Source organism: Pseudorca crassidens, chromosome 8 (genome assembly GCF_039906515.1).
Source record: "Pseudorca crassidens isolate mPseCra1 chromosome 8, mPseCra1.hap1, whole genome shotgun sequence".
Taxonomy (NCBI): domain Eukaryota; kingdom Metazoa; phylum Chordata; class Mammalia; order Artiodactyla; family Delphinidae; genus Pseudorca; species Pseudorca crassidens.
This window is the reverse complement of record NC_090303.1, coordinates 83,715,211-83,742,834: the sequence shown is the minus strand read 5'-3', so window position 1 is coordinate 83,742,834 and position 27,624 is coordinate 83,715,211. Positions and strand designations below refer to the sequence as shown.

Here is a 27,624-nt window from a genome sequence, read left to right as displayed (position 1 = left end):
GAAAAAGTATGCTTTCTAGTCAGTAGATGAAGAAGTTTGAGCACCTGTGTGCTCAACCCCACTCCCTGGTTATGGGGTACCCCAGGCAAGGGAAGAGAAGGCCCTTTTCCTTAAGGAGCCTGCAGTGTTATTTGTTCTTTCCTCACGTAGTGGCAGGTAAGGGCTAAGGAAAATCTGTTTTCCTCCTGTCTAAAGGAGTGTGTTGAGCAGGCAAAGGGGGCAGTAGGCAAAGGAAGATGGATAATCTCCCCGCCTATCTTGCCCTAGCAAGGTAGGTCTGCGGCTGGCCGGTAGGAGGCGATTCAAAGGACCGTGCCTTCGTTCGCAAGAGGCAGAGGCGCCCACACAAGACGCGAAGAAAACTCTGGCCTCTGATAATACTCTGCGCTCTTTTCTGGTTTTCCTTAGAAGAGGCCAGGAGAAACTGGAAGGTCTGGACGGCGGGAAAGGGTGGAGGTCCTCTGCAGTTCCACTTCCGTCTCCCAGTATCCTGTGGCTGATCCGGGGATGGGAGAGACGAGCTGAATCTGGGCAGCCGCGTAGAGTGGCCGGTGGGAGAGCATTGCCAGCGCGGAAAGCCCAGCGGACTCCCTCCCGCGAGCGACCAGGTCCCCGGCACTCGAGTCCCGCCCCCGGCACGCAGGCCCCGCCTCGGCGGCCCCGCCCCTTCCCCGGACCAGACTGGACTGCGCTCACTCCCTAGCCCGGGCCGGGGAGCCTCTAGGCGGAGGGGCTCCCGCCCACCCGCCCTGAGCCGCGGCGTCCGCATGGAGGAGCCGCGCGCTCCGCCAGCCGGGTCGGGGCCGCTCCCACCGCCGCTGCAGGGAGGCGGAGACGCCGATGTTCCGGAGCCCGGAGCCCGGCAGCACCCGGGACACGAGACGGCGGCGCAGCGGTACAGCGCCCGCCTGCTGCAGGCCGGCTACGAGCCTGAGAGGTGACGCCCAGGGCAGAGCGCGCGGGGCGCATCCGGGGCGGGCGCGGCGGCTCTGGGAACCAGGCAGCGCTGCGGGGGAGGGGAAGAGTAGGTCCCACCACCCATGCCTTCTTACCGCCTCAAGCTCTCACTTCCTGAAACCGGGCTCAGATGCCCCGCACCCAGCTTTGGTTGGGGGATGCAGGCGGGCAGTGTGGAAAAGGTTCAGTGCTGTGTTGCACCGGGGAGCAGGTCGGAAGAACAATCCCTAAAATTTTAGTCCTGGATCTGACCTCAACTACACACCTGAGCCAAGTGGCTCCAACTCCTGGGGTTCAAACCGAGCGTATTGGAGTCCATGTCCAACTTTGCTTACTCCTCCTTAGCCGTTTCCTCCTAGAACTATCTTCAGAGTCTTCCTGGCAGGTGTAGGTGTCCAGATGGAGGGCCTCCTCAGAGTCGAGTGAGGACACCGTCCCCTCCTCACCATTCACTGAGGTCTGATGAGGCGGCCAGTGCAGCTCACCCCAGGGTCTCTCCTAAGATTCAAAACCCCCTCTGCCCTTACCCTGCTGGGGTCTGTTAGGGTCACTGGAGGAAGAGTGGAGGTGTTGATCTGGGCCCCAGGGGACTGACTGAAAAGGAGACAGTGGCTAATCTCTGGATTGTATCGCAGCTTGAAATGCAATCCCACTGTCCTTCCGGTCCAGAGGATTTGGACTTCTTTCCCTGTCCCATCTGTTGGTGCTCAGCAGCTTGGGGAGGTGACCTGGAAGCTGGGTTTGGGGGGGTGGGGTGGGCGGTGGTCTGGGGGAATTAGCCCTGCAGCTCTGCCCAGGGGTTGGCCTCTTATGTAAGAACTTTTAACGGCTTAAGGGGCTGCTGGGTGAAGGCTGGCCCCTCCTGCCCCCGCAGGCTGGCTCTCTAGAATTGACAGTGGTTCTGGCAACTGTATCCTTCCTCCCATCCTAGAAATCCAGCTACTGGGGCTCAGGGTCCAGGGCAGTAGAGAGAAGCTACAGGAGGTGAGAGAGTGTGCTGGGGCACACGGGACCTTGATGGAAGCAGTGCCTTGGTTGGAGAAGGTATTGCAAAAGTATCATTTCAGAACACCAGGAGCATCCCTTCTCCAGATTGTACTTCTGCACCTGTACTATCCCCACACCCCCACCAGACTCTGAAGAGTCTGTGTAAAACCTGAGACCCAGCCAGGTGGTGTAATGAGATTCAAAACCTGCTGGCTAGACCTCCATCTGCCATCACTAGCTTAAAGCTGTGGGAAGAGGACAGGGTTCCGTGAGAAGTCTAGGTCTGAGGCCAGAGTTATTGCTCTCTGGCTTGAACTTGGGCAAGCTATGTCCCCTAACCCAGGTCAACAGTGTTATTAGCACTCCCCCACCCCACCTCTCCCCTCGGAAGTGTTTTGAAATCTTGTCCCTTCAAATAGCCCCAGACTAGAAAGAGACCTCTGGGCTCCCTGCCTGGTTATGGCTGCCCCCCCTGTCCTAAGGAAGGGGCTTGAAGGGGCTTGGGTCTGTTCTGTTCCGTTGCCCTCGCAGCTGCTAGGTGTGGAGCCTCAGGGGACCAACAGCCCTTCCTCGAGCTGAGGAGGCCACTGGTTGCCTGGTGTCTCCTCCCCATGGAGGAAGCAGCGGGGGGGGGGGGGGGGAAGATCAGGAAGAGGGAGGAGGAAAGCTGGGGGGGGGATTAACAGTTTCTGGAAGAGGACAGCCTAACCCAGGGCTGAGCTCAGCAGCTTAGAGTAATGAGGAGCCCTGACACAGGTCAAAGCAGGAGGAGACGGGTATGGGGCTGTGAGGTCTGTGGCCGCCAGGAAGAGGACTCTCCCCACAACTCAGCCTGGCAGCCTCCTCCTCTGGTTCTGAGTTCTACGCTGGGGCAGGTGTCATGCTAAGGTCAACTGAGATGGCAGAACCCAGCTGCTGTCCTGGGCCCCAGCCCTGGTGGAACCCTGAATAGTACCCTAGTTGCAGGAGATAGTGGCCCAGGGCAGGTCCCTCAGAGACTCAGGGAGACCACAGGGGTAGCCCGTGTGCTGTGCCTGCAATGCTATCCTAGCCCCATCCTTCTATGGCTAGAAAGGTGCCCAGGACAGCCCTGAGTGGCCAGGTGCTTTCTGTGGCTGCTCTCACTGCTCTGCCTCCAGGTGGCCGGTAGGAGGTCCTAGTGCTGGTCCCCTCAGGATAACCCTCCTCCCCATATGGCTCAGGCCCTCCGGATGAGTCTGTGAGTGCTGAGGGATCAAGTACGTCCCAGGCATCCCTAGCAAGTTGGCCCCAATCCCCACTCAGCAAAGAACCCCAGCAGGCCCTCTCCCCCCTTCTCAACACCAGAGGGCCTCCAGAGGCCCCCATCAGGAGCCTCCTTGGGGCTCCCTGGGTGGAGAGGGAAGGTTGGGCGCCTGTGATTTTTCTGGTCCCCCCCAGTAAGAAAGAGGGCACTGTGGACATCTGTGAGCCCCCTGCAGCACTCTCAGCCTCACAGGCCTCATCACCCCAGCTCTGTGGGAAGCCTCCCCTCCCCTCTGCACACAGATGGAACAGGCTGTGTCTTCCTGGCAGGGTCCCCGAGCGTCACTGGGGGGGCTGGGCATCCCAGGGAGTTTCCCTTGGGCCTGGCTGCCACCACACTGGTGAGAGGTAAACAAACCCAGCCTCGAGGGCTGGGGATGGAAGGAGTACCACAGACAGCCGCCTTGCCAGAGAGAGGACTGTGTCCCTGGCCCGGCTTTCCCTCACTTCACCGAGAAATGAGCCGTAGGGACCATAGGAGGACAGAGGGAGGAGAGCGAGGCATTTGGGCCTGGGGCAGAGGGTGTGGGGGAGGGGTGGAAATCACTTTCTGGCTTCTGGTCAGGCAGTAGCGTTAGTAGTTCTGGTCACGCAAAGAGGGAGGGTCTGCCCGCTGACACCCCACCTCCTCCCATGTGAATCAACTTGCTACCTGATCTTACTACCTTCATGTAGAAATCTGGGTCTTGCTGGGCATCCAGGGCCACCAAATGTCTGCTTTGGGAAATTCTCAAAACTTCCCTAGCCTCTGCCCTAATTTATATGTATACATACTTGCCTAGGCCAGGCCTGTGATCCTCCCTCACCTTCCCACCACGCTACCCTCCCAAATAAAAGCAAACTTTCCCCTCTGGGGTTAAAACCTACGGTATCCACACTACTTTTTGATCTGGGGATGAGACAGGACGTAAGACTGAAGCATTGGATCAGGGGTAGTACCTGTCTCCAACCCCTCCTGAACTGTAGGTTTTGCATCTGTAAAGCAGGGGTGGGGTGGGACACCTAATAATTGGCAATTAGTAGATTGTAGAGTAAATGTGATCATTTATGAAAAACGCCTGTAAACTGCAGAGGGCTCCAAGGCCACCCAAAGGTCAGGGATTGTCATTGTTAAGGGTGCCTGACCCGTAGGACTGATGCCCGGTTGTGGGGAGCACGGGCGGGTGCACTGCCCGGAGGGTACAACCTCAAACTGCTGCGTTGGGGAGCTGTCAGCCCAAACCAGTTCCTCAGGGCTCCAGGCCCTGGTTAAAGTCTGAGCCTTAGTCTTGGGAAAGGTAAACCGTGTGAGAGGTAACCCTGGGGCTGGGGAGTAGGGCCAGGGGAGACTCAGGCCGGCGGGGTCGTATGGCTTGGGGTGGCCCAGGATGCTGGCGGGCGTGGGGGAGGCGCTGCGGGGAGCCTAGGAGGCGGGACGTGGGGCGGTGGAGGGGGCGTGTCCCGGCCTGGCTCAGCCCCCTCCTCCCGTTGGGTCCACACGTCCTCCCCCGCCCCGGTCCCGAGTGGCCGCTGTGCCACTGCAGGCGGTCCTGGGCGTGCGCGCGGCGGCGGCGGCTGGGCCGGGCTCCGCGGGGCTCTTTGTGCTGTTCCGGGCGGAGGAGGCGGCGGGCTCCCGGGGGAGGGGCGGGAGGGGAGGGCGGCGCCCTGGGCCCGCCCCGCCGCTGCCGCAGCCCCCGCCCCCGGCCCTCCCTGCCCGCGGCGGCAGCGTGGCCGTGGCGCGGCGTCAGCAGTAGCAGCAGCGGCAGCAGCGGTAGCGGGGTGGCCCGCGCGGGTGTTTATGTCGGGTCGCGGTGTTTTCTGGCAGCATGGCGGACTACCTGATCAGCGGCGGCACCGGTTACGTGCCCGAGGATGGGCTCACTGCGCAGCAGCTGTTCGCCAACGCCGACGGCCTCACCTACAAGTAAGCGCTGGGGGCCTCGGCCCTACCTGGGTGCGCGCACTAACGCGCCGTGATCCCCCCCCATTCCCGGCCCCTGCCCTGCACGTGCACAGCTCCCTCCTTGGTGACGCCCGCGTCCCCGGCCCGATTCGAGCGACTTGGGCGGGGGGCGGGGGAGGAGGGCTGGGCAAGGGAAGGAAGGCGGCCCGCGCCGAGAGCAGACGGACGTGGCACAGCGACATCGCGGCCCTCGGTGCCATGCCCCGTTTCTGGCTAGATCCGGGTCCGGCCTGCCCGCTTCCTCCTCTCACGGGCATCTTGGCCGCATGGAGGGGCCTTGGGGCGTGTGGGAACGCGAGATGTGGGAGTAATGGAGACTTTTCCCAGACCTTGGTCCACGACACCCTCTCAACTCCCAGCGTCACCACGAGGGCAGAGGGGGCCCTGGAGCCCAGCTAAGGCAGCTGCTTGGGTGTTGCCCCCAGGAGATGCCCAGCTGGGCAGATGGGATGGCTCTTTTTTTCCACCGTCCAGTCCAGCCGTCTTTTCACTTGTGCCCCTGGCTGCCTACAAGTTAGTACTGGTGCCCCTCGGGCATGAGTATTCTTGGACTATCACCCACCCAAGCCCACCTCACCCAGGATTTTTGAGGAGGACAAGACCTATCCATTTGCCTCTGGCGTAACGTGCTTTTCCGTGGGCCCTGGGCCCGTTGTCCTGTTGGCTGCAGGCCTGGCACTAGCTCTTCTGTTGGCTGCAGGACTGTGATGCCAGGAAAGAGCATCAGGACCTGGGACTGGGGTGGAGTGAGGATGCTGGTGAGCCAAGAGCATCCCTGCCCCGTCTCCTGCCAGTTCCTGCCTTTGCCTGTAAGCACTCCTGCTTGGCAGGCGGTTTCCCTGGACACCAGGATACCCAGTCACTCCTGAGGAGTGTCTCCTCCTCCTTGTCAGAGTAGCTGGGGTGTGGGCCAGGTGAGGGGTGTATATAATACCTAGAAAATGCCGAGAGGCCCAGACTCCAGCATTTCTTCCCTGCCTCTAAGTGAGCCACAGAGGCCTCTTCACTGTACAGAAGAAGGGCCGCCAAGGGACAGGGGCAGTGAAGATTCTTTATTTCTTTGGTGGTCTTTGATGAGGGGGGATAGAGTATCTATGATATAGTTTCCGTGGAGTCTCCTAGGGAAATTGTTGTAGGCCTTGGGGCAAATTAAAGACCCCACCCCTCCCGTCCACCCCATAGCTTTTCCTTCCTGCCCTGGGGTGCCCGATGGCTTTGCTTAGTCTGGTTGGGGGTGTTCCTGAACACCATGTGGCATTTGCTTTTGGTTGTGTCTGTCTAGGCCCTGTGATTTCAGGGAAATTGAACGTGTCAGGGCTCCTGGGCAGTGACACTGTGCTTTGCCTTACCCACGCAGGCCTGCATTCCCTTTCCGCGCTAGTGTTGACCACTGCCATGCTTTGGCTGGGCCCCCAGCGTCCTGGTCCTAACTATAAGGCCCCTTCCTCCCCTTTCCCATCCCAGGCCATGTCTGTTGGCTGCTCCCGTCCAACTGGGCAAACCTTTAGCAACGCCTGCTCTGTCAGAACATGCCCCGCACTCAGCCCCTTGGGGTCCCTCTGTGCTGTTCTGAACCGTGTGTGACTCAGCAGCCCTGGCACTGGGCTGTGCAGCTTGTCCTGTGCTGTGTGGTGTTCATGCCATGCTGCCCTACTAAACTGTTCTCAGGTATATTCTGTGTTTATTTATTGTCTCCCTCTCTCAAGATCGAGAAGTTTTCAAGGGCAGGCACCATATCTGCTGTGTGCAGCATTATGGGAACGTCTAGGTTCCTAGACGAACTCTGAGCCCGAAGGCAATGGACATTTGGGGCCCACTGCCTTGGTGGCGCCCTAGGACCACAGAGCTTACGCTGCCTTTGGCTCTAGCTCTCTGGGCTAAAGTCGACAAGATGCTAGCGAGGGGCATGAGGGTGGTTCAGTCCTGACATGGCACGGGGCTCAGAGGCTCTGCCCGTCTCCCCACCCCCGTGCTGCTTCCCCTGGCGTGGCAGGCCCTGCCCTTTTCAGGGACCCCTCCTCACCCAGGAACAGTCACTCTCCTCTCTTCACAGCGATTTCCTGATTCTCCCAGGATTCATAGACTTCACAGCTGATGAGGTGGTGAGTACCTCTTCCACTGATGGGGTAGAGGGGCTGTGTATGTGGTGCCAGAGGCTGATCTCTTGCTCAAGGGCGGGGTGTGGGAGAGACTTTTTCTTTCTTTCTTTCTTCCTTCCTTTCTTCCTTTCTGTGTTGGGTCTTCATTGCTGTGCGCGCGGGCTTTCCCTAATTGCGGCGAGCAGGGGCTACTCTTCGTTGTGGTGCGTGGGCTTCTCATTGCGGTGGCTTCTCTTGTTGCAGAGCACAAGCTCTAGGCGTGCGGGCTTCAGTAGTTGTGGCACGTGGGCTTGAGTAGTTGTGGCTCGCAGGCTCTAGAGCGCAGGCTCAGTAGTTGTGGCGCACGGCCTTAGTTGCTCCGTGGCATGTAGGATCTTCCCGGACCGGGGCTTGAACCCGTGTCTCCTGCACTGGCAGGCAGATTCTTAACCACTGCGCCACCAGGGAAGCCCGACTTTTTTTTTAAAAAGCTACACCTTGCCTCTTTTGCAGCTTGTGGGATCTTAGTTCCCCAACCAGGGATTGAACCCGGACCCTCAGCAGTGAGAGCGCAGAGTCCTAACCACTGGACCGCCAGGGAATTCCCGGGAGAGACTTTTCTTGGGAATGTGGTGGATGTAACCTTCAGTGCTGTCAGAGAAACTGGCACAGTCAGTGGATTATGCCTAATGGGTTAGAGGCAGCTATGGGGATTTGGGGATATCCTGAGAGGTGGGCCTGGCCTGAGGCCAGAGGGCTCACTGACAGAGCCTGAGGTGAGGTTCAAAAAGGCCCAGAGAGGGGCTTCCCTGGTGGCGCAGTGGTTGGGGGTCCGCCTGCCGATGCAGGGGACGTGGGTTCGTGCCCCGGTCCGGGAGGATCCCACGTGCCGCGGAGCGGCTGGGCCCATGAGCCATGGCCGCTGAGCCTGCGCGTCCGGAGCCTGTGCTTTGCAACGGGAGAGGCCACAGCAGTGGGAGGCCCGCGTACCGCGGGGGCGGGGGGGGGGGAAGGCCCAGGGAGGAGGTGGGCATGCACGTGGGTGTGGCTGCTTTATCACTTACTGGATTTTGTCTGAAGTGCTAAGCAAAGACATCATAGAAGCCAGTAAGATTATGGAGACTTTGGAAGAGGTGGACAGACTTGTCTGTGGATCCATGATATATAAGAACTGGCAAGAGGGTTTGAAGAAGTTAGATTGTGGGGCTTCCCCAGTGGCACAGTGGTTAAGAATCTGCCTGCCAATGCAGGGGACACAGATTCGAGCCCTGGTCCGGGAGGATCCCACATGCCGCGGAGCAACTAAGCCCGTGCGCCACAACTACTGAGCCCGTGCACCACAACTACTGAGCCTGCGTGCCAGAACTGCTGAGGCCCATGTGCCTAGATCCTGTGCTCTGCAACAAGAGAAGCCACCGCAATGAGAAGCCCACACACTGCAACAAAGAGCAGCCCCTGCTCACCACAACTAGAGAAAGCCTGTACACGGCAACAAAGACTCAACACAGCCAAAAATAAATAAATAAAATTAAAAACATTAAAAAAAAGAAAAAGAGATGAGGTTTAAAAAAAAAAAAGAAGAAGTTAGGTTGTGGACAAATACAAGGAAACAGTGCCTCCCTTAACTGGAGGGGCTCAGCAATAAACCAGGTGAATGACCAATGTCCTTTACGCAGTTAACATATGACAAACCTACAGGAGCCCAGGGGCTAATACTGATGGGTGTAAGTCGTTTCATGGAAAAGTTAGACTATTCTATCATAAATTAATACACATTAAAAAAAAAGTTTTTCTGTTGCTGTTATCGTTGATATGTATTCAGGTCTGATTCTCATGAAATGCCAGAGGGCCCGAGTGTCCCTGGATCACTTATACGTTGGGGAAGCTCATGTCCAGCCTGTGTAGCCAGTGCTGACCCAGACAGCTTTTTCAGGGGGAAATGAGGACTATTCTGGATATATTCCCCTTGTGACAGCAGCCAGGAAGCCTTCTTGGTTTGGCTGTTCCGTTTCTGAGCACCCTGGCTTTGTGCCAGATCCTGGGCAGGGTGCAAGGAAGAGAGGGATGGGAGAAGCCCCCCTGGCCGTCAAGGGCCTCCCTGTCCTATGGCCTATGTCAGGAGGCTGTGGCTCTTCTCCTGTGCTAGGATCAGAGAGGAAAAGGGGCAGTTTTCTAGACTGCAGGGCCAGGGTTCTCAGCCAGGGTCTGGAAATGGACCGCAGGGGCCTTTGTGTCTCCAAAAAATTACATAGCAAAGTCTGTGTCTGAGAGTTTTGAGGGCTAGGATCCACAGCTGTTGGCCTGAATCTCAGAGGAATCTGTGATCTGGCCTTGGCTGCCACTCACAGGCAAATGCTTCCTGAAACTCCTTGCAGTCCTGAGCTCTCCCTTTAGCTGCAGACCCTTAGTCACCTATTCCCCTGGATTGGATGTCTAATAGACTGCTTCCCACGCCTCCACATTCCCAGTGCCCAGCATCTCCCACCTGGACCTGTCAGCAGCCTCCCTGGTGGTCTCTCTGTTTCAGGCCTGGTCACCTAGAATCCCATCCCCACATCGGAACCCGAGTGACCTCTTTAAATCAGATCATGTCTCTCCTCCGCCTGAGGTCCTCCAGTGGATTCTCATCTCAAAATTGAATGCAGGCTCCTTTCAAGGCTGCATATCCTTGACCTGCCCCCTGCCTCTGAGCCCTCAGCTCCCGCCTCTTTCCCTTCCCTCCACTCTACTAGCTTTTTCTTTCTTAAACGCACCTCAGGGAGAATTGGAATCAGAGGCGGGGTTTCACACACAGCTCCCTCAGCCTGAAACAACAGTCCCTCTTTGGGGACTTTCTCTTGATTAGTTTTCATCTGTCGCCTCCCAGGAAAGAGGTTTCCCTAATCCCCACATTCTTTCTCCAGTGGTCACTTTGCCTCGTTTGTTGCCTTTGGAGCCATCACCCCAACTGGAATCGCCTCGTGCACGTTTCGTGTGTGTCATTTTTTCCTTCCGAGTATAAGCTCTGGAAGAGGTAGCAGAGACCTCAGGCACCTTGCTCACTGCTGTATGCCCAGGGCCTGTCCTGGTGCCAGGTACATATAGCAGCTCAGTAAATGTCTGTCAAATGAATGATAAAACTTTTCACATAGCCTGTGTCTCCACCTTCAGGACCTGACTTCAGCCCTGACTCGGAAGATCACGCTGAAGACGCCACTCATCTCCTCCCCCATGGACACTGTGACAGAGGCTGACATGGCCATCGCCATGGCTGTGAGTTGAGCACCCGGGTGGGGACCCCAGGGCCAAGAGGACCAAGTGGGGTGGGCGTCAGGAGGAATTGGAATCAGAGGCGGGGTTTGCAGAGTGAGGAGGGTTGGCCCCCTGGCTCTGACCATTCTTCCCTTCAACCCCAGCTGATGGGCGGTATCGGTTTCATTCACCACAACTGCACTCCAGAGTTCCAGGCCAACGAGGTGCGAAAGGTCAAGGCGAGTACCAGGCCCGTCATGAGAAAGAAGATGCCCTCTGGCAGCCTCCGCCTCACAGGCCCTCCCAACCTCCCATTGCCAGCTCTGCGGGCCGGTGCGCTCCCTGGCTGGTGGCTGTGGGGTGTTGTCTGCCCTTCTCCACAGTGGGAGCGCAGGGCTCAGCCCTCGTTTCCCCACCGGCCTCTTGCCCCATGGCGGGCCCTGGCTCCCCTGTGGCACAGCCAGGAGACCCTCGGCCCCCTGTGGCCAGACTGTACACACCTCCAGCTTTCTTCCAGCCTTTTCCTTCCCCGTCTCTGCCCGCAGAAGTTTGAACAGGGCTTCATCACGGACCCTGTGGTGCTGAGCCCCTCGCACACCGTGGGTGACGTGCTAGAGGCCAAGATCCGGCATGGCTTCTCTGGCATCCCCATCACTGAGACGGGCACCATGGGCAGCAAGCTGGTGGGCATTGTCACCTCCCGAGACATCGACTTCCTCGCCGAGAAGGACCACACCACCCTCCTCAGTGAGGTACCCGCGGGGCAGGGAGAGCATGGCTGGGGCAGAGAGGACCGCACATCCCGGGGCCTCAGGCCGGTGCCTGTGACCAGGGACCAGAGGGAGGCCTGGCTCCCTTCTCTCTCACCTGCCAACCTGCAGGCAAATGTTCCTTGCCCCACAGGTGATGACACCGCGGAATGAGCTGGTGGTGGCTCCAGCGGGTGTGACATTGAAAGAGGCAAACGAGATCCTGCAGCGTAGCAAGAAAGGTACCAGGGAGGAGGCGGAAAATGCAAGACCCCCCCCCTCCCCCAGCCCGGCTCCCTGTACCCCAGAGCCCCCTGTTCCTTCACAGCCTTGCAGGTTGTCCCTGCAACTAGGCTGGGCCTCAGGGAAGGTTTGAATGATGTCAGGCTGGAGCGTGACTTCTGAGGTCTTTTTCCTGGCTCAGGAAAGCCCATCCCTTATTTGGCATCTTCACAGTATATTTCCCAAAACGACTAGTCCTGTGAAACACTCATGAAAAAAGGGCTCCGTGTTCTTATAAGTCTGAAAAATGCTGCTTTTCTGTATTCCCCATCTTGCATAAAGAATTGTACGTTACTTTATCAAAGGCTCTGAGAAGTCTTGTGGTTAAATTTATTTGACGTTGAGGCTGTTGACATAATATTCATTAGGTCCCTGTGGGACCTACTGGGAAATGCTCCCCTGGCCCGTACTGGATTGTTTTCTGGGGTGGTGTTGGGCAGGACACACGTTCCTCCCTGCAGGATAGCCTCGTGTTTGTGCCCTAGCTAGGAGTTTTTTGACCACTGTGGCCTGTGGCCCTTCAGGGGAAAGGCTGCCAGTGCTCAGGGGCTGCCCACTGAGCCTGGCCAGGCCACAGGGCAGGAAGAGCTCCAGGAACTGGGTTTCTTTGCTTCCTGTTCCTTGGGCAGAGAGCCAGGTCCCTAGGAGCGCTTCCTGGGTGGGTGCTGTCACCTAGTGGTTGGTTTGGGTACTGCAGTGGAATCTCTGGCCTGGTCCATTTTCATTCTCACTATCCCCCTACCCCACCCTCAGAAGCCTGCTCCTTCAATTCACCCCTGCGTTCCTTGTCAGGGAAGCTGCCCATTGTCAATGATCGAGATGAGTTAGTGGCCATCATTGCCCGCACTGACCTGAAGAAGAACCGGGACTACCCTCTGGCCTCCAAGGATTCCCACAAGCAGCTGCTGTGCGGGGCGGCCGTGGGCACCCGTGAGGATGACAAATACCGCCTGGACCTGCTCACCCAGGCGGGCGCCGACGTCATAGTGCTGGTACGGACACTGCCCTGGAGCAGGGGCTGTTCAGTAGAGTTGAGGCTTATGAAGACCAGGTTCACCTCTAATTAAGCCCGGGGTCAGAACTGAGAGGGTCGCTGGTACTCTGACAGCTCAGAACAAACTGGGACCCCTCTGGGGGCCCTTCGCGCTCATAACTTGGCCCTAATAGTTACCACTCACATTCAGTGAGCACCTCCCACTTGCCAGGCGCTGCACTAAGGCGTTTATGCAGATGAACTCAGTCCTCACAACAGCCCCCTGAGGTACGATCACCATGCCCACTTGTCACAGGGGGAAACCGAGGCTCAACAGGTTAAGTAATTCTGTTTGGTTCGTGAGTTGGTGGGAAGTGGATTCGACCGCAGGCACCATCTCTTTGCTGTGAGAACCAGTCCATATTGTGGGTATGAAAAGGCTTTGTCTGCTGTGAGACTGTATGTTAGCGGTGCTTAACCTTTGGGGGAAGGCAGGCCCCTTTGAGACTCGGCCGAGAACTGTCCATTGTCTTCCCAGAAAAAGACAAAGGTGTGTTCTCATGTATCTTTGATACAATTTCAGGATTTGTCCACTTAAGACCCCCTCCCTCAGTGAGGATTATCAGCCCCCAAGCCTAAGCTTTCCTGTCCCCCTTCTCACAGGACTCATCCCAAGGGAACTCTGTGTATCAGATCGCCATGGTGCACTACATCAAGCAGAAGTACCCCCGCCTCCAGGTGATTGGGGGGAATGGTGAGTGCTGGCCCTTGCCCCCTCACTGTGTAACCTTTCTCTGTCCTTTGGCATTCCCTGGTGATGGCATCGCTCTTGGCATGGAGGGGCAGGGAGCTGAATGAATGGGCTTTGGTCACAGTAGGTGAAGGGGAGGTGTAGACTGGGGTCCCAGGAAGCCCCCGGGCAGGGCAGGGGCAACCCATCCTCACACTGTTCCTCCTCTCCCACTCCCCCTCCCCCCCAGTGGTGACAGCAGCTCAGGCCAAGAACCTGATTGATGCTGGTGTGGACGGGCTACGTGTGGGCATGGGCTGCGGCTCCATCTGCATCACCCAGGAAGGTGGGTGTCAGTAGGAGAGTGAGTGACTGCCACTTAGAACACCCCAGTCGCCCTCCACAGGCCCTGGGGCCTCAGTCTCGCTCCACAGATGCACGCGGAGTGCTCACTCAGCCAGGCCCCTTTCTGGGATGGTGGGTTCAGGGGTGACCCAGGCTCAGACTCTGCCTGTCTAGCCCACTGACTTGGGGGGAGGCAGGTGTAAGATGAGGCTACCGTGAGTTTGGGGTGTGTGCCAGTCTGCTTCTCAGATTCTGGTCAAGGAAGTCCAATCTGCAGGCCCAAGACTGGTGTATCTGGCCCCTTGGTCACGTCTGGTCGTGTCTCCCAAACGCTGAATGACCCATTTGGTCTTCTCTGCCCAAAACATCTTCCCACTTTGGTCTCTAAGCCTCTGCTTTTAACTGTCTACCTTCGCATTAGCTGACCCCTGAGGTGAGATGTGGGCCTTCTCCACAAATTAACAGATGTTAATTGAGGACCTACTGTGTGTCGGGCGTTGTTCTAAACCTTGGGGTGCAATAAGAACAAAACAAACAAAGGTACCACCAGAGAAGTCTTCTTTTCTCATTTATCCAGCCTTGCATCCATCCTTAGATAAGTGCTGGTTCCTTAGAATTCTCGCTTAGAAATGTAACACTTAAGGACCTTGGACAATTAAACTTAAAGAAATGCAAGCCAATATCCCAAAGGAGGCTGTGAGTACCTAACTCTAGTAACTTTGTAAGGGAACTAGTGCCTGGAGAGAGGTGAGGCTGAGGCCAGTGCTGATGCTGCCGCCGGAGTCCCCGTAGTGCTCTTGTAGGTGGGGCGGTCCAGGTTCCTGGAGTGCGCTCCCCTGGTGTTATTTGCTGCCACTTATGTTTCTGCCACATTAACGTCCAGCCCTGTCCCTTCTCCCAAGTGGAGGCAGGGCACAAGGAGAAAGGGGCCTGTACTGCACCTGGCTCCCCTTGCTCTTGACGCCTTCATCTTGTGTACTGTCCCCAGTGATGGCCTGTGGTCGGCCCCAGGGCACTGCCGTGTACAAGGTGGCTGAGTACGCCCGGCGCTTCGGGGTGCCAGTCATAGCCGATGGTGGCATCCAGACCGTGGGGCATGTGGTCAAGGCCCTGGCCCTTGGTGCCTCCACAGGTGAGGGGGCAGGTCTGCCGGGGATCGGGCAGGCCGGTGGGGGGGCAGTTGGGAGGGCCATGGGGCTAGCGGCGCTGACCCCCCGACCACTGCAGTGATGATGGGCTCCCTGCTCGCTGCCACCACGGAGGCCCCCGGCGAGTACTTCTTCTCGGATGGTGTGAGGCTCAAGAAATACCGGGGCATGGGCTCGCTGGACGCCATGGAGAAGTGCAGCGGCAGCCAGAAGCGCTACTTCAGGTGCTACTTCGGGCGGATCAGCTCCCAGCCCTGCAGGTCCACCCGAGCCTCTGGCTGCCCCAGGTGGCACCCGGTCTCCATGCCACAGTTCTGGAACCCCAGGCACAGGGCCCGTTGCAGACCTGGGGTAGTGCCGGGGCCACCTGACTCGGAATCCATGCTTATTTATGCTGTAGCCCAGGGAGCGGCGGCTTTGGGGGTCCTTCTGGGTGGTAGCCCCTCTGCTGGTACCCTCGAGAGGTGGGGTGGGGTCCCCTGAGCCATGGTGGTGGGGCTCAGTCTTCCCGCCTTCCGTGCAGCGAGGGAGATAAGGTGAAGATCGCGCAGGGTGTCTCGGGCTCCATCCAGGACAAAGGCTCCATTCAGAAGTTCGTGCCCTACCTCATAGCGGGCATCCAGCATGGCTGCCAGGATATCGGTGCCCGTAGCCTGTCTGTCCTGCGGTGAGTGCTACGACTAGAGGGGCAGCGGGTGGGGGGCATCAGGGAGGCTCCTGGCGCCCCCGTATTTCCCATTTCCTTTCTCTCTCTCTCTCTCTCCTCCACCCTTGGTGCCCCTGACCCGCACCACTTCCCTGCCTGCAGGTCCATGATGTACTCAGGAGAGCTCAAGTTTGAGAAGCGGACCATGTCAGCTCAGATCGAGGGTGGTGTCCACGGCCTGCACTCGTAAGTGTGGCAGCCTCCTTGCCCCAGCTGGCTGGCACTGGGTCAGGCAGGTGGGGCCGTGGTTCAGAGGCTGAGCCGAGGTCTCAGGGACCCCGAGGACCATCTGCACCAGGGATGGAGGCTGCTGCAGGATGACCCCCATCACCCCCTCCTACAGGGCCCAGCCACCCTGAACCCTGTCCTTTAGTCCCCACGCAGGCAGGCCCTCCCATCCCCTCGGGCACCTCCCCCGAGCCGGGCATGGGAGATGCGGCCTCCAGCCCCTCCTGGGCTCCCCAGCCCTTGCTTGCTCAGAAGCTTGGTGGCTGGTGGCAGGGGCTGGCGGTGCTGGGCTCTGGCTGGTGGCGGCACCAGGCAGGCAGGTGGAGGCTGGGGGCATGAGCCCTTGGCGGGGAGAAGGGCAGAGAGACAGATGCCAGGGCCGGCGCTGGGGCGACCGTGGGCGGGGGCAGTGCTAGTTGGCAGCAGTAGTTGCAGGCATGCGGCCCCGCCCTGGTCGAGAGGGCCTGTCCCCCCCTGCATAGGCGGGCATCTAACCTGTGTCTCTTTCTGCCCCATCCTCCCGTAGCTATACCTTTCTGCCGTGTAAGTAACCGCGCTGCCCGGGCCAGGCGTAGAGTAGAGCAGGGGCAGTCTGGGTGGGGCCTGGGCTGGGGCGGGGCGTTGGGTTGGGGGCGTGCTGGGGTGTAATCGTGGGACATGGGCCCTAGTACTAGCATCATGCTGGGGGCAGCTGGCGGTGGCCCCTCCTCCAGAGGAACCGTCCCCTCCCGGGGTGCAGAGAGATGTCCCTGACCACAGGCCTGAGGCTGTCCTGTCTTGGACTGGACCCAGTGACCTCAGGGACCTAGGCCACAGTGCCTTCAGGGGTGGGGTGGAGACGTGGGAAGCAGAGGCTCAGATTGGCCTGACCTTGCTCTGTGAGGATGGGCCGTGCCTTCCTGAGCTGTCTCTCCACCCCGGCACTGAGGACAGTCCACCAGCTGCGGCTGTGGCCAGAAGGAGCATGGCTGTCCCTGGGCCTGGCATGGTTCTTCCGGGAGCCTTGGCCTGAGGCAGACAGAGGCACGTGGCCTGCTTCTCATTCCCTCCCGCCCCCTGTGGCTGACAGGCAGAGGCTTCTGCAGCTCACTGCCTCTCCTGAGTCTGGGGGCCACCCGGCGGCCCAGGGCTGGCCTGGGCAAGGGGGTCTGGGGTGGTGAGGCCACCTTCCCGCATACCCACTCTCAGTTTCCCTCTTGCCTTGTGCCCACAGTTATGAGAAGCGGCTGTACTGAGGATGGTGGTGGAGGCCCAGGCGGCGGAGGGGTCATGCCCCAGGGTCCCCCTTTGGGTACAGCCTCCCTCCATAACTGAGTGGTCCACAGATTTGCACTACTGGTTCCCCAGCTCCTTTCCAGGGAGAGAGGAGGGGAGGCCCTGAGGGTCTGCGGCCCCTCCCTGGGCTTCCCCCACAGAGTCAGGACTGCTCCCAGGCCGGGCTGCCCTGGGAGCCCCCCGGGTTCCCCCTTCTTCAGTCCCCCTGAGCCCAGCCAGCCTGGGCTCTCAGGCCCTGCGCCTGCCTCAGGTCTTTCTTGCTGCAGCCTGCTCCGGCCCGGCTCCCACCCCTGGGACACGTGGCCCCTCCTGGCTTCTCCTGTAGGGCACCTCCCTCCCTAACCCCCACCCCAGAATCGGTGCTCTCCTGGCCCTGCCTCTGGCCCCTTCCTGGGCTGCTGCCCGCTCAGCCATGTGGCACTTCTGGGCTCCTGACCTAGGCCAGAGGGAGGTCTCTGCCCTCTACCCCTGGCCCTGGCCCTGGGGAGGAGGCGGCCCGTCGTTCCTGGCCTGCCCCCACCCCCAGGTGGACCGTCCCTGCCCTCTCCTCTCAGCTGTGGACTATCCGGGCCCTGCTCCTCAGGCCGCCCCGTCCCTGGCCCTGGGGAGGAGGCGGCCCGTCGTTCCTGGCTCGCCCCCACCCCCAGGTGGACCGTCCCTGCCCTCTCCTCTCAGCTGCAGTTGAAGGCTTTAAGTTTGCACACTTTGGGGTCACAGTTGCGTCATTGTATGTTAAATACTCTGAATAAATCAAGAGGTTTCAACGCCTCCGCCATCCTGTCTCTGTCCCTTGTCCGCTGGACAGCGAGCCCCTCCCCTGGTGGTAAGCTGGAGCCCAGAGCCCCATCAGAGCCGAGCCTCCCTGGGAAGGTGGTGAGACTGCTGCGGCACTCCAGGGGGTGCTGGCGCAGGTGGGCCGCGTGGCGCGAGGTCTCCCAGGCCTGCGCCCACACCGGCTTGCCCGGCTGCTGCCAGCTGGCCAGCAGCTCCTGCAGGCAGGCCCTGTCGCAGAGGGGGTCGTCGTGGCTGTAGAAGACTAGCGTCGGGGGCCTCGCGGGCGGCTGCCAGAAAGCGCTCACCGCAGCCTCGTAATGCCGAACGGTGCAGCCCGCGCGCATGGCTGTGGCCCTGACCACCGGGCCCAGGGCCTGCGGTCTCATCAGCTGAGACACACCTGTGGGTACCAGGGAGAGGGGGCTAGTGCCCATTGTCATGTGTGGCTCAGGACCCGCCTTCTGGTGGGGACAGCACTGACACATGGGCTGCTGAGTATCCCTAGAGTTGGGGGTCCTGGGATGTTCACATTGCCTTCTCTGCCTCTGTTGTAGTTGGGCAGCGGGCACCCAGCTGTCCCACCAGGTACAGACACCATTCGGGGCAGAAGCAAGGAAGATGTCCTGGGAATGCTCTGGTGGCAGGAAGCAGAGGGGGCAGAAGGCCCTAGTTGTGGGTAGTGAAGAGCTGGAAACATCCCCATGACTGCCAGGGAGGGGCTCCCTCAGCCCACTCTTGGCATCCTGGGCCAGTAACTGCCCTCTCCCAGGCCCTTCCTAAAAGAGCCACGTGGCCTGGAGTCAGCCTCTCTTTGTGGCATTTTCCAGCTTTGTGGCATCTTCAGGGACAAGAAGGAAAGTGCTGGACTGTTGGGTGGGTTCAGAACTGGTTCAACAATGGCTCCAGGAGTTGTTGCAAAGTGACTGGGTCATCGAGAGTCCCCAGAGGCCTTGTGCCCTGGAATCTGTGGCCTTGGTGAGCACCTAGGAGTCTGAGGTGACCCAGCTGGGTGGGAGAAGGATGTCTGGATACCAGGAGATTGTAAAAGATGCGAGGGGATGGACCAGAACGAGGCCATGTTTCATGGTTTGTCTTGCACACTGCTTTACAGAAACCATCCAGGAAGCAATTTGACCAGGAATTGAGATGGAAAAGATCTAAGGATTTTTAGAGACATTCCCAGTCACTCTGCATGAGTTTTCCTTTTGAACTAGATGTAGTTGGTCAGTTAGAGCTGAGGAACAGAATGGGTTACTTTGTAACAATAACCTTCCTGTACTTGGTATGTTAGCATTAGTTTGGTCCTTCTAGAGGAAGTTAGAGCACAGTGGTCCTCAAATTGTGGTGGGTATCAGAATCACATAGAGAGCTTAAAAACCCAGAGGCCCAGGCTCACTGAAATAGGATGGGCTCTGGGCCTCTGAATCGTCACTCAGCACCAGGTGATTCTGCTATTTACCAAAGTTCGAAAATCACTGTTGTAGAGGAAACCTGTGTGCATCCAATTACAGTTGGCCCTTGAACAACGTGGGGGTTAGGGGTGTTGACCTTCCACGCAGTTGAAAATCGCATATAACTTTATAGTTGGCTCTCCACATCTGCATATCTGTTCCACATCTGCAGATTCAACCAGCCTCAGATCCTGTAGTGCTACAGTACGTATTTACTGAAAAAATCCCCATATAAGTGGACCTGCGCAACAGTTCAAACCCGTGTTGTTCAAGAGTCAACTGTACCCGATTTCTGAGACTCTGCAAAGCCTGTGTCCTAAGAAAATTTCAGGAGGCACAGCACCTACTTCATGGCCTCACTGTGGGGATTATGTGAGTGAGTATGGAAAGTTACAGGCGCTTAGTAAATTAGCCTTGATAGAGGCTGCAGATAAAGGCACGCCAGGCTGGACCCAGACAACACGATCACTCTGCGTTGTAAATTCAGCCACAGTGGGGGAGGCCCAGATGGGACAAAACAACAGATGCTCCGGGTAGGAAGGCCACATCAGGTGGACGGTCAGAGGAAACCCAGAGCCGCATTTGGGACAGACGCAGATCACAGACCCCTTGGTCGGCAGAACTGCCTGTCCGCCTGGAGTCCATCCTCGTTTGTGTGGCCCAGGTGCCCCCTCACCCTTGCCCCGCACACTCACCCAGCGCCATGCGGTCCAGGCTGTCGAAAATACGGCACCTCAGGCACTGGGCCACGCTGCTGTGGCGCCCCAGGTCCTGGCCCACGAGCAGGAGAATCTGTGCAAAGGTGTAGCCACCCAGGGAGAGCGCGTGCATTGCCAGTGGGCGGCTGGCCAGTGCCCCAGGCCCTCACAGCAGCGCCAGCACTCGGGCAGCTTGCCGCAGGCCCCGGTGCGGGCACAGGAAGCAGCTCAGCGTGCTCTCCACGGCCAGCACGTCGCAGCCGCAGGCCAGGAAGGGCTGCAGGTACTTGGCCTGGGCAGCGGGCTGTGCCCCCAGCCATAGCAGGAGCAGAAGCATGGGGCAGGGCCCCCGGGGCCCTAGAGGGCCCGGCTTGCAGTACAGGTGGATGGAGCAGGGGAGTTGGGTCGCCGTCACATCGGTGGGGGTAGCAGCGGGGCCGTGGCTGGTGCACCCTGGAGGACAGGTGAAGAGTGGTGGTTGGCCCTCAACTCTGGCTCCACCTTTCCCCACACATCGCTCTCCGATGGCACGACTGGGTAGCTCAGGAGAGGTCGGATTAGCCCTCTGGGGGCCCTTTAAGCTTCTGTGGTTCTAATGCCAATCAGGAACTGGTCAGCACCCCAGCTGCGTACAACTCAGCTGCCCTCAACCTTTCCCTCCACCCACTCCCCTCACACCCGGAAGTGCAGTCTGGAGAGGAGGCGGGACCAGCCCCGGGGGCTGGTGGGGAGGCAGCGCCCCCCTCCACTCTTATGCAGAGCTTTTTGCTCCTTCAGTATCCCTCCAGGCTTGTAGGGCCACACACGCCCCAACTCCAGCATCTCTGTTCCCCCGCCCTGCTTTACCCACAGGCTGCCCCCCATCTGGAGGTTGAGGGGCCAGTTCTATCCACCCCAGTGCACCCCCAGCAGCCCTTCTGCCTGCAGCTGAGGGGAGTTTGGAGTAAGGGCATCTGGTCAGAGGGTAGTGCCAAGGTCAAAGGATGCAACTTCTCCCGGGCCCCTGCCCTACTACGCCCGCTCGCCGTACCTGTCGTCCTCAGGGCAGTGCCCCTCACCTGCAGGGTTCGGACTCACCTGCATCAGCCTCCTCCTTTACCACCTGGCAGCTCAGCTCGGGAGGGAAGATGGGCGGGGTCAGGGAGACCTTGGTCCCCAGCCTGCCGCTCCACGCCCTCTTAAGCCCATTGGCGGCCTCAGCTTCTGGGCTGGGAGCCAGGGTGTCTGGCTCCCAAGGCATCCACATCCCCAGCTCAGTTGAAGTCAGGGAGGAGGCATGTGGGTTGCAAGGGGCAGTATTACCCTGGGACGGGTAGACACCAGCCTTTCCCTCTCTGTGTGCCTCTGCCTGGGTTTCTCCACTTGTGATCCTAACCGGGGAAAGAGGAGCACCCCCCCCAGGCACCCCAACAGCTTCCTGTCTTTTGACCCCACACGTCAGCTGCTCCACCTCACCCTTCACCTTTCAGGGCAGGATGACCTCAGGATGGCCAAGCACAGGGGCTGCCTCAGGCAGGAATCCAACCCAGGAGACCTTGTCTCTCATAGCAGAGGGCTTTTTGCTTCTCCCTCTTCTGCCCCTCGCGCCCGGGAGTTCCCTCTGAGGCAGGATGATCTGAGGCTCCGAGGGGTTTGTCTGACATGCTGTCAAGGTAGGTAGGGAGGTTCTCCCCAGAGAAGAAAAGATAAGTCAGGACTAGGGCATCAGGGGCTGAGCCGCTGGAAAGGAGGAGGGAGCCAGGAGGGGATGTTGCGTAAGGACCTGGCTGTGACCCTGCACGTCACTCTCCCACCCCCAATTTTAACCTCTTCCTCCCTACTGCTCCCTCTTGGTGGAAAGTGGACTAATGAGAAACAAAACGTGTGTCTGCACTGCGGAGTCCGAGCTTCAGGAAATCAATTAAGGGGAGGGACTTCCTTCGGACCCCGCACTACCAGAGCCCTCCGGCGTCCTCGTCGTTCTCCGGGAAGGACGTGGCTCCCACTCCTCCCTGTGGTTCACAGTGCTTCCAACTCCTTTCCGTGCCTCTGGCCTCTGGGAAAATGTAGGGACAAACAGTAAGAAGGACCTTTTATGGTGGAGATGCTGTGAGGAGAAGAGGGGCGGGGCAGAGAGTGTTCTCTGCTCGGGGATGCGGGACTCCCGGGTCTGGGTGCTTTAGGAGCAGTGCGGCACTGCACCCAGCAGGTGGCGCAAGAACCCAACGACCTGTGGGACCCCAGGGAACCCCGAGTGGGGTAGTTTCCTGGGCGACCGGCAGCCTTTCTGAAAGCCCTGCCCTTGGCAACCATTCCTTGGCTGCCCACGTCCATTGTAAAATTTGGCTTCTGAAGGACAGGATGGGGGTAAAATAACCTAATCTCTCAGAAAGGAGAGAGGCTGGCTGGGGGGTGGGGAAAGGAGTCTGAAAGCCCCGCCACCTGCTGTCATTTATTACTAAGCAACAGCCACTGTGGTAGGTGCATCTTACCCTCAGCAACCCTATAAGGCAGTCACACCTATCCCTTTGCTATGGATGGGGAAAATGAGGCTCAGAGAGACAAAGTGTCCCGCCCAGGTCACCAGCTGATAAGAGGTACACCCGGTTAGGAAGCTGGGTCTGCCTGGATGTCCCCCTCCATTCCACTGCACCTCCTGGCGGGTGTGAAGTGTCCAAGCCCCCAAGGGAAACTGGCATGGGGGGTGCTGGGGGTCAGAACTTGTTGGGAGACCAGGAGAGCATCCACCCCTGCTAGCCCGGCTGTCCTTTCCTGGCCTGGGTGGGGAACCCCTCTGCTCAGGGCTCCCCTCACCTTGCGGGGGCTCCCCTCTGTCAGAGACCACAGAGTTGGGGAGGGGAAGGGATTTAGGGCTTCTGGAGGTTATGTGAACCCTCTGGAGAAGCCAAGGACAGGAGAGCTCTCCAAGCAGGACACAAAGCTGGAGCCCAGGGCTATTCTGGGGAGAAGAAGCAGGAAAGGATTCCACTTTAGCAGTTGTGCAGAGGAGAAAACCGGCCTCAGCTGGGTCAAGAGACAGAGATCGGGAGGATTCAAATTCAGTTCAATGATCGGATCTGGTCTCAGTCCCTGTGATCTCGTGTCTCTGCCTGTTCCATGTCTCCACCAGGACACTGACCAGGATCTCGTGCTGAACATAACCAACACTCGACTTCTGACTCCCTGTGTTAGTCCTCCAGAGAAACAGAACCGGTAGGAGGTAGGCGCACTACATTTATTTATGCCTGAGAACAGGAGAGCCATCCAGTCTGAGTCCAAGTCTGGAAGCAGAAGATCCATGTCCCAGATCAAAGACTTAGGCAAAGAGAGCAAATTCTTTCTTAGCCTTTTTTTGTTCTATTCAGGCCTTCAGCAGATGGCCCACACTCAGGAGGGCAATCCACTTTACCCAGTCTTACAGATTCAGATGTTAATCTCATCCAAAAACACCAGCATGAATACCCGGAATGTTTGACCAAATATCTGGGCACCCCATGGCCCAGTCAGGTTGACACATAAAATTAACCATCACACTCCCTCACTATCCTCCCAGACCTTTCCTCCTTAAATCTACCCTGTCTGGAGAATAGCAATTCCATTCTATAGTAAATTTCCACAGTAAAGCCTGGTAAACTCCAGGCTTTACTATGGCCTGCAAGGCCATGTGTGATCTGGCCCCAACTACGGCAGACCTTGTCTTCTATCCCTCTCCCCTCACCCATTCTGATCCCACCACACCAGCCTTGCTGTCCTCGAATGCTTCCACCAGGCCTGAACCCTCCACTTCCCCAGAAATCCACAGAGCTCACTCCTTCACTTCCCTTGGGTCTCTGCTCCAGCAGCATCTTGTGAGACAGACCTTCCCTGACACCCTGTACAAAATAGCAAACCGCTCCGCTTCCCCCTCCGCTGGCACTCCCTCTTCCTGCTTTGTTGTTTTTCATAACACATCACAAACATACTCTCTGTTTATATGCATACGGTCTGTTTTCCCTCATATGTTTTCATCATCGAAAGCAGTGTTACCCATAAGTACTTGTTGAATGAGTGAATGAATAGGTAAAACACATATTCATCATCTAATACACACCAGTAGTTGTAGCAATGCTGAGATGCAAAGATAGGCAGGACACCGTGTTCCCTGGAGGAACTGGGCACCTAGCAGGGCAGATAAACTTGATGTTCTATCTGTGGGCAGTAGCGTGTATACATGTGATAACACAAAGACCAGCTGCACTTAGAGGGTTTACTCTATGCTGGGCACTGTATTGTGTCATTTAATATAGCCCCGTGAAGTGGAGACTCTTTCCTCAATTCCAGAGGAGAGAACAGGCTCAGAGAGACAAGGAGATTCGCCCAAGGTCACCCAGCTACTCAGCCACTGAACTGAGATTGTGACCCCATCACTTGCTCTCTACCCCCAAGTCCCTCCTCCTCCCACTTTCCTAGGGGAGCCCAGGGGTGGAGAGGGAAAAAGAAGAGAGGAAGGGAGTGCTTCTTGTCCCACAGGAGAGAGGTAGAGCAGGACGAGCTGGCAGAGGGCCCTGGGTGACAGGGCACCTTGCCAACCCCTGCTGGCCTCCCCCTCCACTGCTGTGGCCTCTGCAGCCCCAGGGGCTGACTGAGCTCCCTCCCCTGGCACCAGCCTTCTTTGCTACCACCCCACCCTTGCCTGGGGCCTGGCTACACGGGGATCCCTTTCTGGCCCAGTGAGGCATATAACCTCGGGTTGACAGGCGTCCGGATGCCAGGGCAGCCTGGCTGGCCAAGGGTGAGGTCACGGGCTGAGCACTCCATGCCCAGCCCCTCCTCCCTCCCAATGCAGTCTCACTCCTTGCCCTGCCCTGCAAAACTCCCCCTCCGGCCTCCCTCCTGCACCACAGCCTCGCCCCATCAGGCTCTGGCCTCCCCTGGCAAGGCCTGGTGTATTAGTTTACTGTGGACGCTGTAACAAATGACCACAAATTTAGCCTCTTAAAACAACACGAATTTATTATCTTATAGTCTGGAAGTCAGAAGATGAAAATGGGAACTTCCCTGGTGGTCTGGTGGTTGAGAATCGGTGCTTCCACCAGGGGCGGGGTGTGGGTTAGATCCCTGGTTGGGGAACTAAGATCCCGCATGCCACGCAGTGTGGCCAAAAAAAACAGAAACAAAAACAACCAAACAAAAACAAACAAACAAAAAACCAAAACAAAAAAAGAAGATGAAAATGGATCCTCCAGGCTGTGTTCCTTCTGGAGGCCCTAGAGGAGAATCTTTTCTCTTGCTTTTCCCAGCTTCTAGAGACCACCTGAATTCTCTGGCTCTGGACCCCTTCCTGCATCTTCAAATCCAGCAGGGCATCATCTTCAAATCTCCCTGCCTTTCTGACCTCTGCTTCCATTGTCCCATCTGCTCTGACTCTGACACTCCTGCCTCTGTCTAGTACGGACTCTTGTAATCATTGAGTCCACCTGGATAATCCATAATAACGGCCCCACCTCGAAACCCTTAATGTGGTCTCATCAGCAAAGTCCCTTTTGCCATCTAAGATAAGAGAGTCACAGGTTCCAGTGCTTAGGATATGGGCAGTTGTGGAGGGCCGTTATTCAACTTACCGTGCCCAGCCGGGCCAATGGCACGTTTACCTGAGCCTCGCTCCGCGCTAAAGACCGTTGACACTATCCCACGCCATCCCGGTGAGGCGGTCATTGATCTCCACTGTATAAATGAAGAGACTGGCCAACTCCAGAGCCTGTGGGCTGGCTGTGATCCCAAGGCTGCCTCCTCAGATTGGAAATGAGCCCCTCCTTCCTGGGAACTCCCACATGGGCCCCTCTGCTTTTGCTTTGAGTCCCTTGGGTGTGCATCTTGGTCTGGCCTGCAAGCTCCCAGAGGCAGGGCTTGTGTCTTAGCTCCTGGGGCCCTGGCATGGTGCATGGAGGAGTAGGTAGGTGGGCAATATCGGGATGGGAAGAAGAGAGAGGATTTTGTGGGTTGGGGTTCATGGATGGGCTCTGGCGGACCCCCTGCCATGCGTGTCAGGTTGTATGTCTATTTTTCTGGGCAGCGGGAGCAGAATTTCCACCAGATTCTCAGGAGTTCGACCTCCAAGGATCAAGAAACCCTACTCTGGGGCTGGCCCTCACCCCCCCTTTCCGGGGCTCCCTTCTCTCAACCGGACAGTTGCTGGCGCACTCAGCACCAGGGGCCAAGGCCAAGAAGGCTGTGAGGTGTCGCTGGGACGAGGGGCTGGTCCACGGTGCACACTGTGAATGGCACGGGTTTAGAGGCTCCACCTGCGGTCCCTTCTCCCCTGCAATCAGTCAGTGATTCAGTATTTTTTAATTAATTAATTAATTAATTTATGGCTGTGTTGGGTCTTCGTTTCTGTGCGAGGGCTTTCTCTAGTTGTGGCAAGCGGGGGCCACTCTTCATCGCGGTGCGCGGGCCTCTCACTATCGCGGCCTCTCCCGTTGCGGAGCACAGGCTCCAGACACGCAGTCTCAGTAGTTGTGGCTCACGGGCCTAGTTGCTCCGCGGCATGTGGGATCTTCCCGGACCAGGGCACGAACCCATATCCCCTGCATCGGCAGGCGGACTCTCAACCACTGTGCCACCAGGGAAACCCTGATTCAGTATTTTTTGAGCTTTCACAGTAGGTCTCTCTGCCCTCCTCCCATGTCACTCCCTGCCCCTCCCTCCCACTGGCTGTGAGGGTCTGAGTGGGTGCAGCCCTCCCCTCGGGGCAGAGCGCAGCCTTGCCTGGGGCCGGGATGAAGTGGGCTGTCCTCACCTCAGCAACTTACTGCCCACCTCTGCCTTCCCCTATCGCCTCCCAAGCGCCTGCGTGCCCTGAATCTCCCGGGGGTCTCCGCCCTCCAAGCTTTTCCTGTTCTTGTCCTGCAGACGTGACCTCACCCTCCTATTGGCAGCGGTCAGGCCCTGAAAGAAGAAGGGTGAATGTTCTTCTCAGCTCTGCCCCAGACAGGACTGGAACGCAGGTCTCCCGGTTCCCAAGTGAGGCTGCTTCAGACACATTATTATTACTATTACTGTTATTGGTAGAGTTTGATGAGTGGCTTATTTCACGTAGTAAAACAAGAAGCATGTTATAAGCATCTGCTCCAACCGCCTGAGGCAATAGTGTTTCTGGTTCGCTCCCTCACGCGTGCCCTTTTTCCTAGAAAAGTTTTACAAGGGGCTCCGCCAACCCGCCTCCTACAGGCAACCAGATCAGGTGGGAGTAGGGCCACTGGTACCCATGGCCTGCGCTCCAGGGGGAGGGGATGTGAGGGCGAGGGAAGGGACCCGAGGGCATCCAGAAGGGCAGCCCAGGCAGCGGAGCCCATCCCCTCCCTCATTCCCCGCCCGGCCCAGGTGCTGTGGTAGGTGAGGTAGAAGCGTGTCCCCGGCATCAACTTTGCCATTTACATAACGAAGGCATCAGGTCTCAGGAAACTGGGAAGAGGGCTGAGATGAGGACCGGAGATTGCTGTGAGGTTCCTCCCCAGCCACAGGAGGAGGGAGGCCTGCACGGGTAGCCGGGGGAGCCAGCCCTTCGTTCGGCCTGCTGGCTTCTCCTCTGGCGATAGACGGAGAAGGGGGTGCCTACCCCCACCTACACCCTGACCAGGCCGCACATGGGTGTTGCCGCGGTGGCTTTTGTCATCCTCCCTCAGCCCCGCAGGTCCCTCAGCTGCTCCAGTCTGTCCTTCCAGCACCTGAGGGCTGGGGGCATCACCAGGACGGGGAGGGTGGTGGGCAGAAGCGCTCGGGGCCGCGGGTCTCCGCTCGGCTGCTGCGGGCAACAGCTGGGTTCTCT

The 27,624-nt window shown here is 58.3% G+C and overlaps 1 protein-coding gene across 7 annotated transcripts; it reads left to right on the top strand.

Annotated features, from left to right (window-relative positions):
- Positions 1–737: 737 nt before the first annotated feature.
- Positions 738–26,827, top strand: IMPDH1 (inosine monophosphate dehydrogenase 1). 7 transcript variants are annotated; one of them, XM_067746920.1, is made up of 16 exons: positions 738–937; positions 5,033–5,131; positions 7,224–7,272; positions 10,399–10,500; positions 10,644–10,718; positions 11,025–11,231; positions 11,383–11,470; positions 12,303–12,502; positions 13,147–13,237; positions 13,464–13,559; positions 14,547–14,690; positions 14,786–14,930; positions 15,230–15,373; positions 15,515–15,598; positions 16,167–16,183; positions 16,574–17,690. In XM_067746920.1, the coding sequence occupies exons 1-16, from the start codon at positions 768–770 to the stop codon at positions 16,798–16,800; spliced, it is 1,938 nt and encodes a 645-aa protein (XP_067603021.1). In that variant the 5' UTR covers positions 738–767; the 3' UTR covers positions 16,801–17,690. The 7 variants fall into 7 exon arrangements, 6 of the variants coding, with proteins under 6 accessions (XP_067603021.1, XP_067603022.1, XP_067603023.1 ...); XM_067746921.1 differs by having other exon boundaries at positions 747–937; positions 16,854–17,690; XR_010945616.1 differs by lacking the exons at positions 16,167–16,183; positions 16,574–17,690 and adding exons at positions 19,313–19,512; positions 26,709–26,804 and having other exon boundaries at positions 750–937.
- The last annotated feature ends 797 nt before the right edge of the window (positions 26,828–27,624 follow it).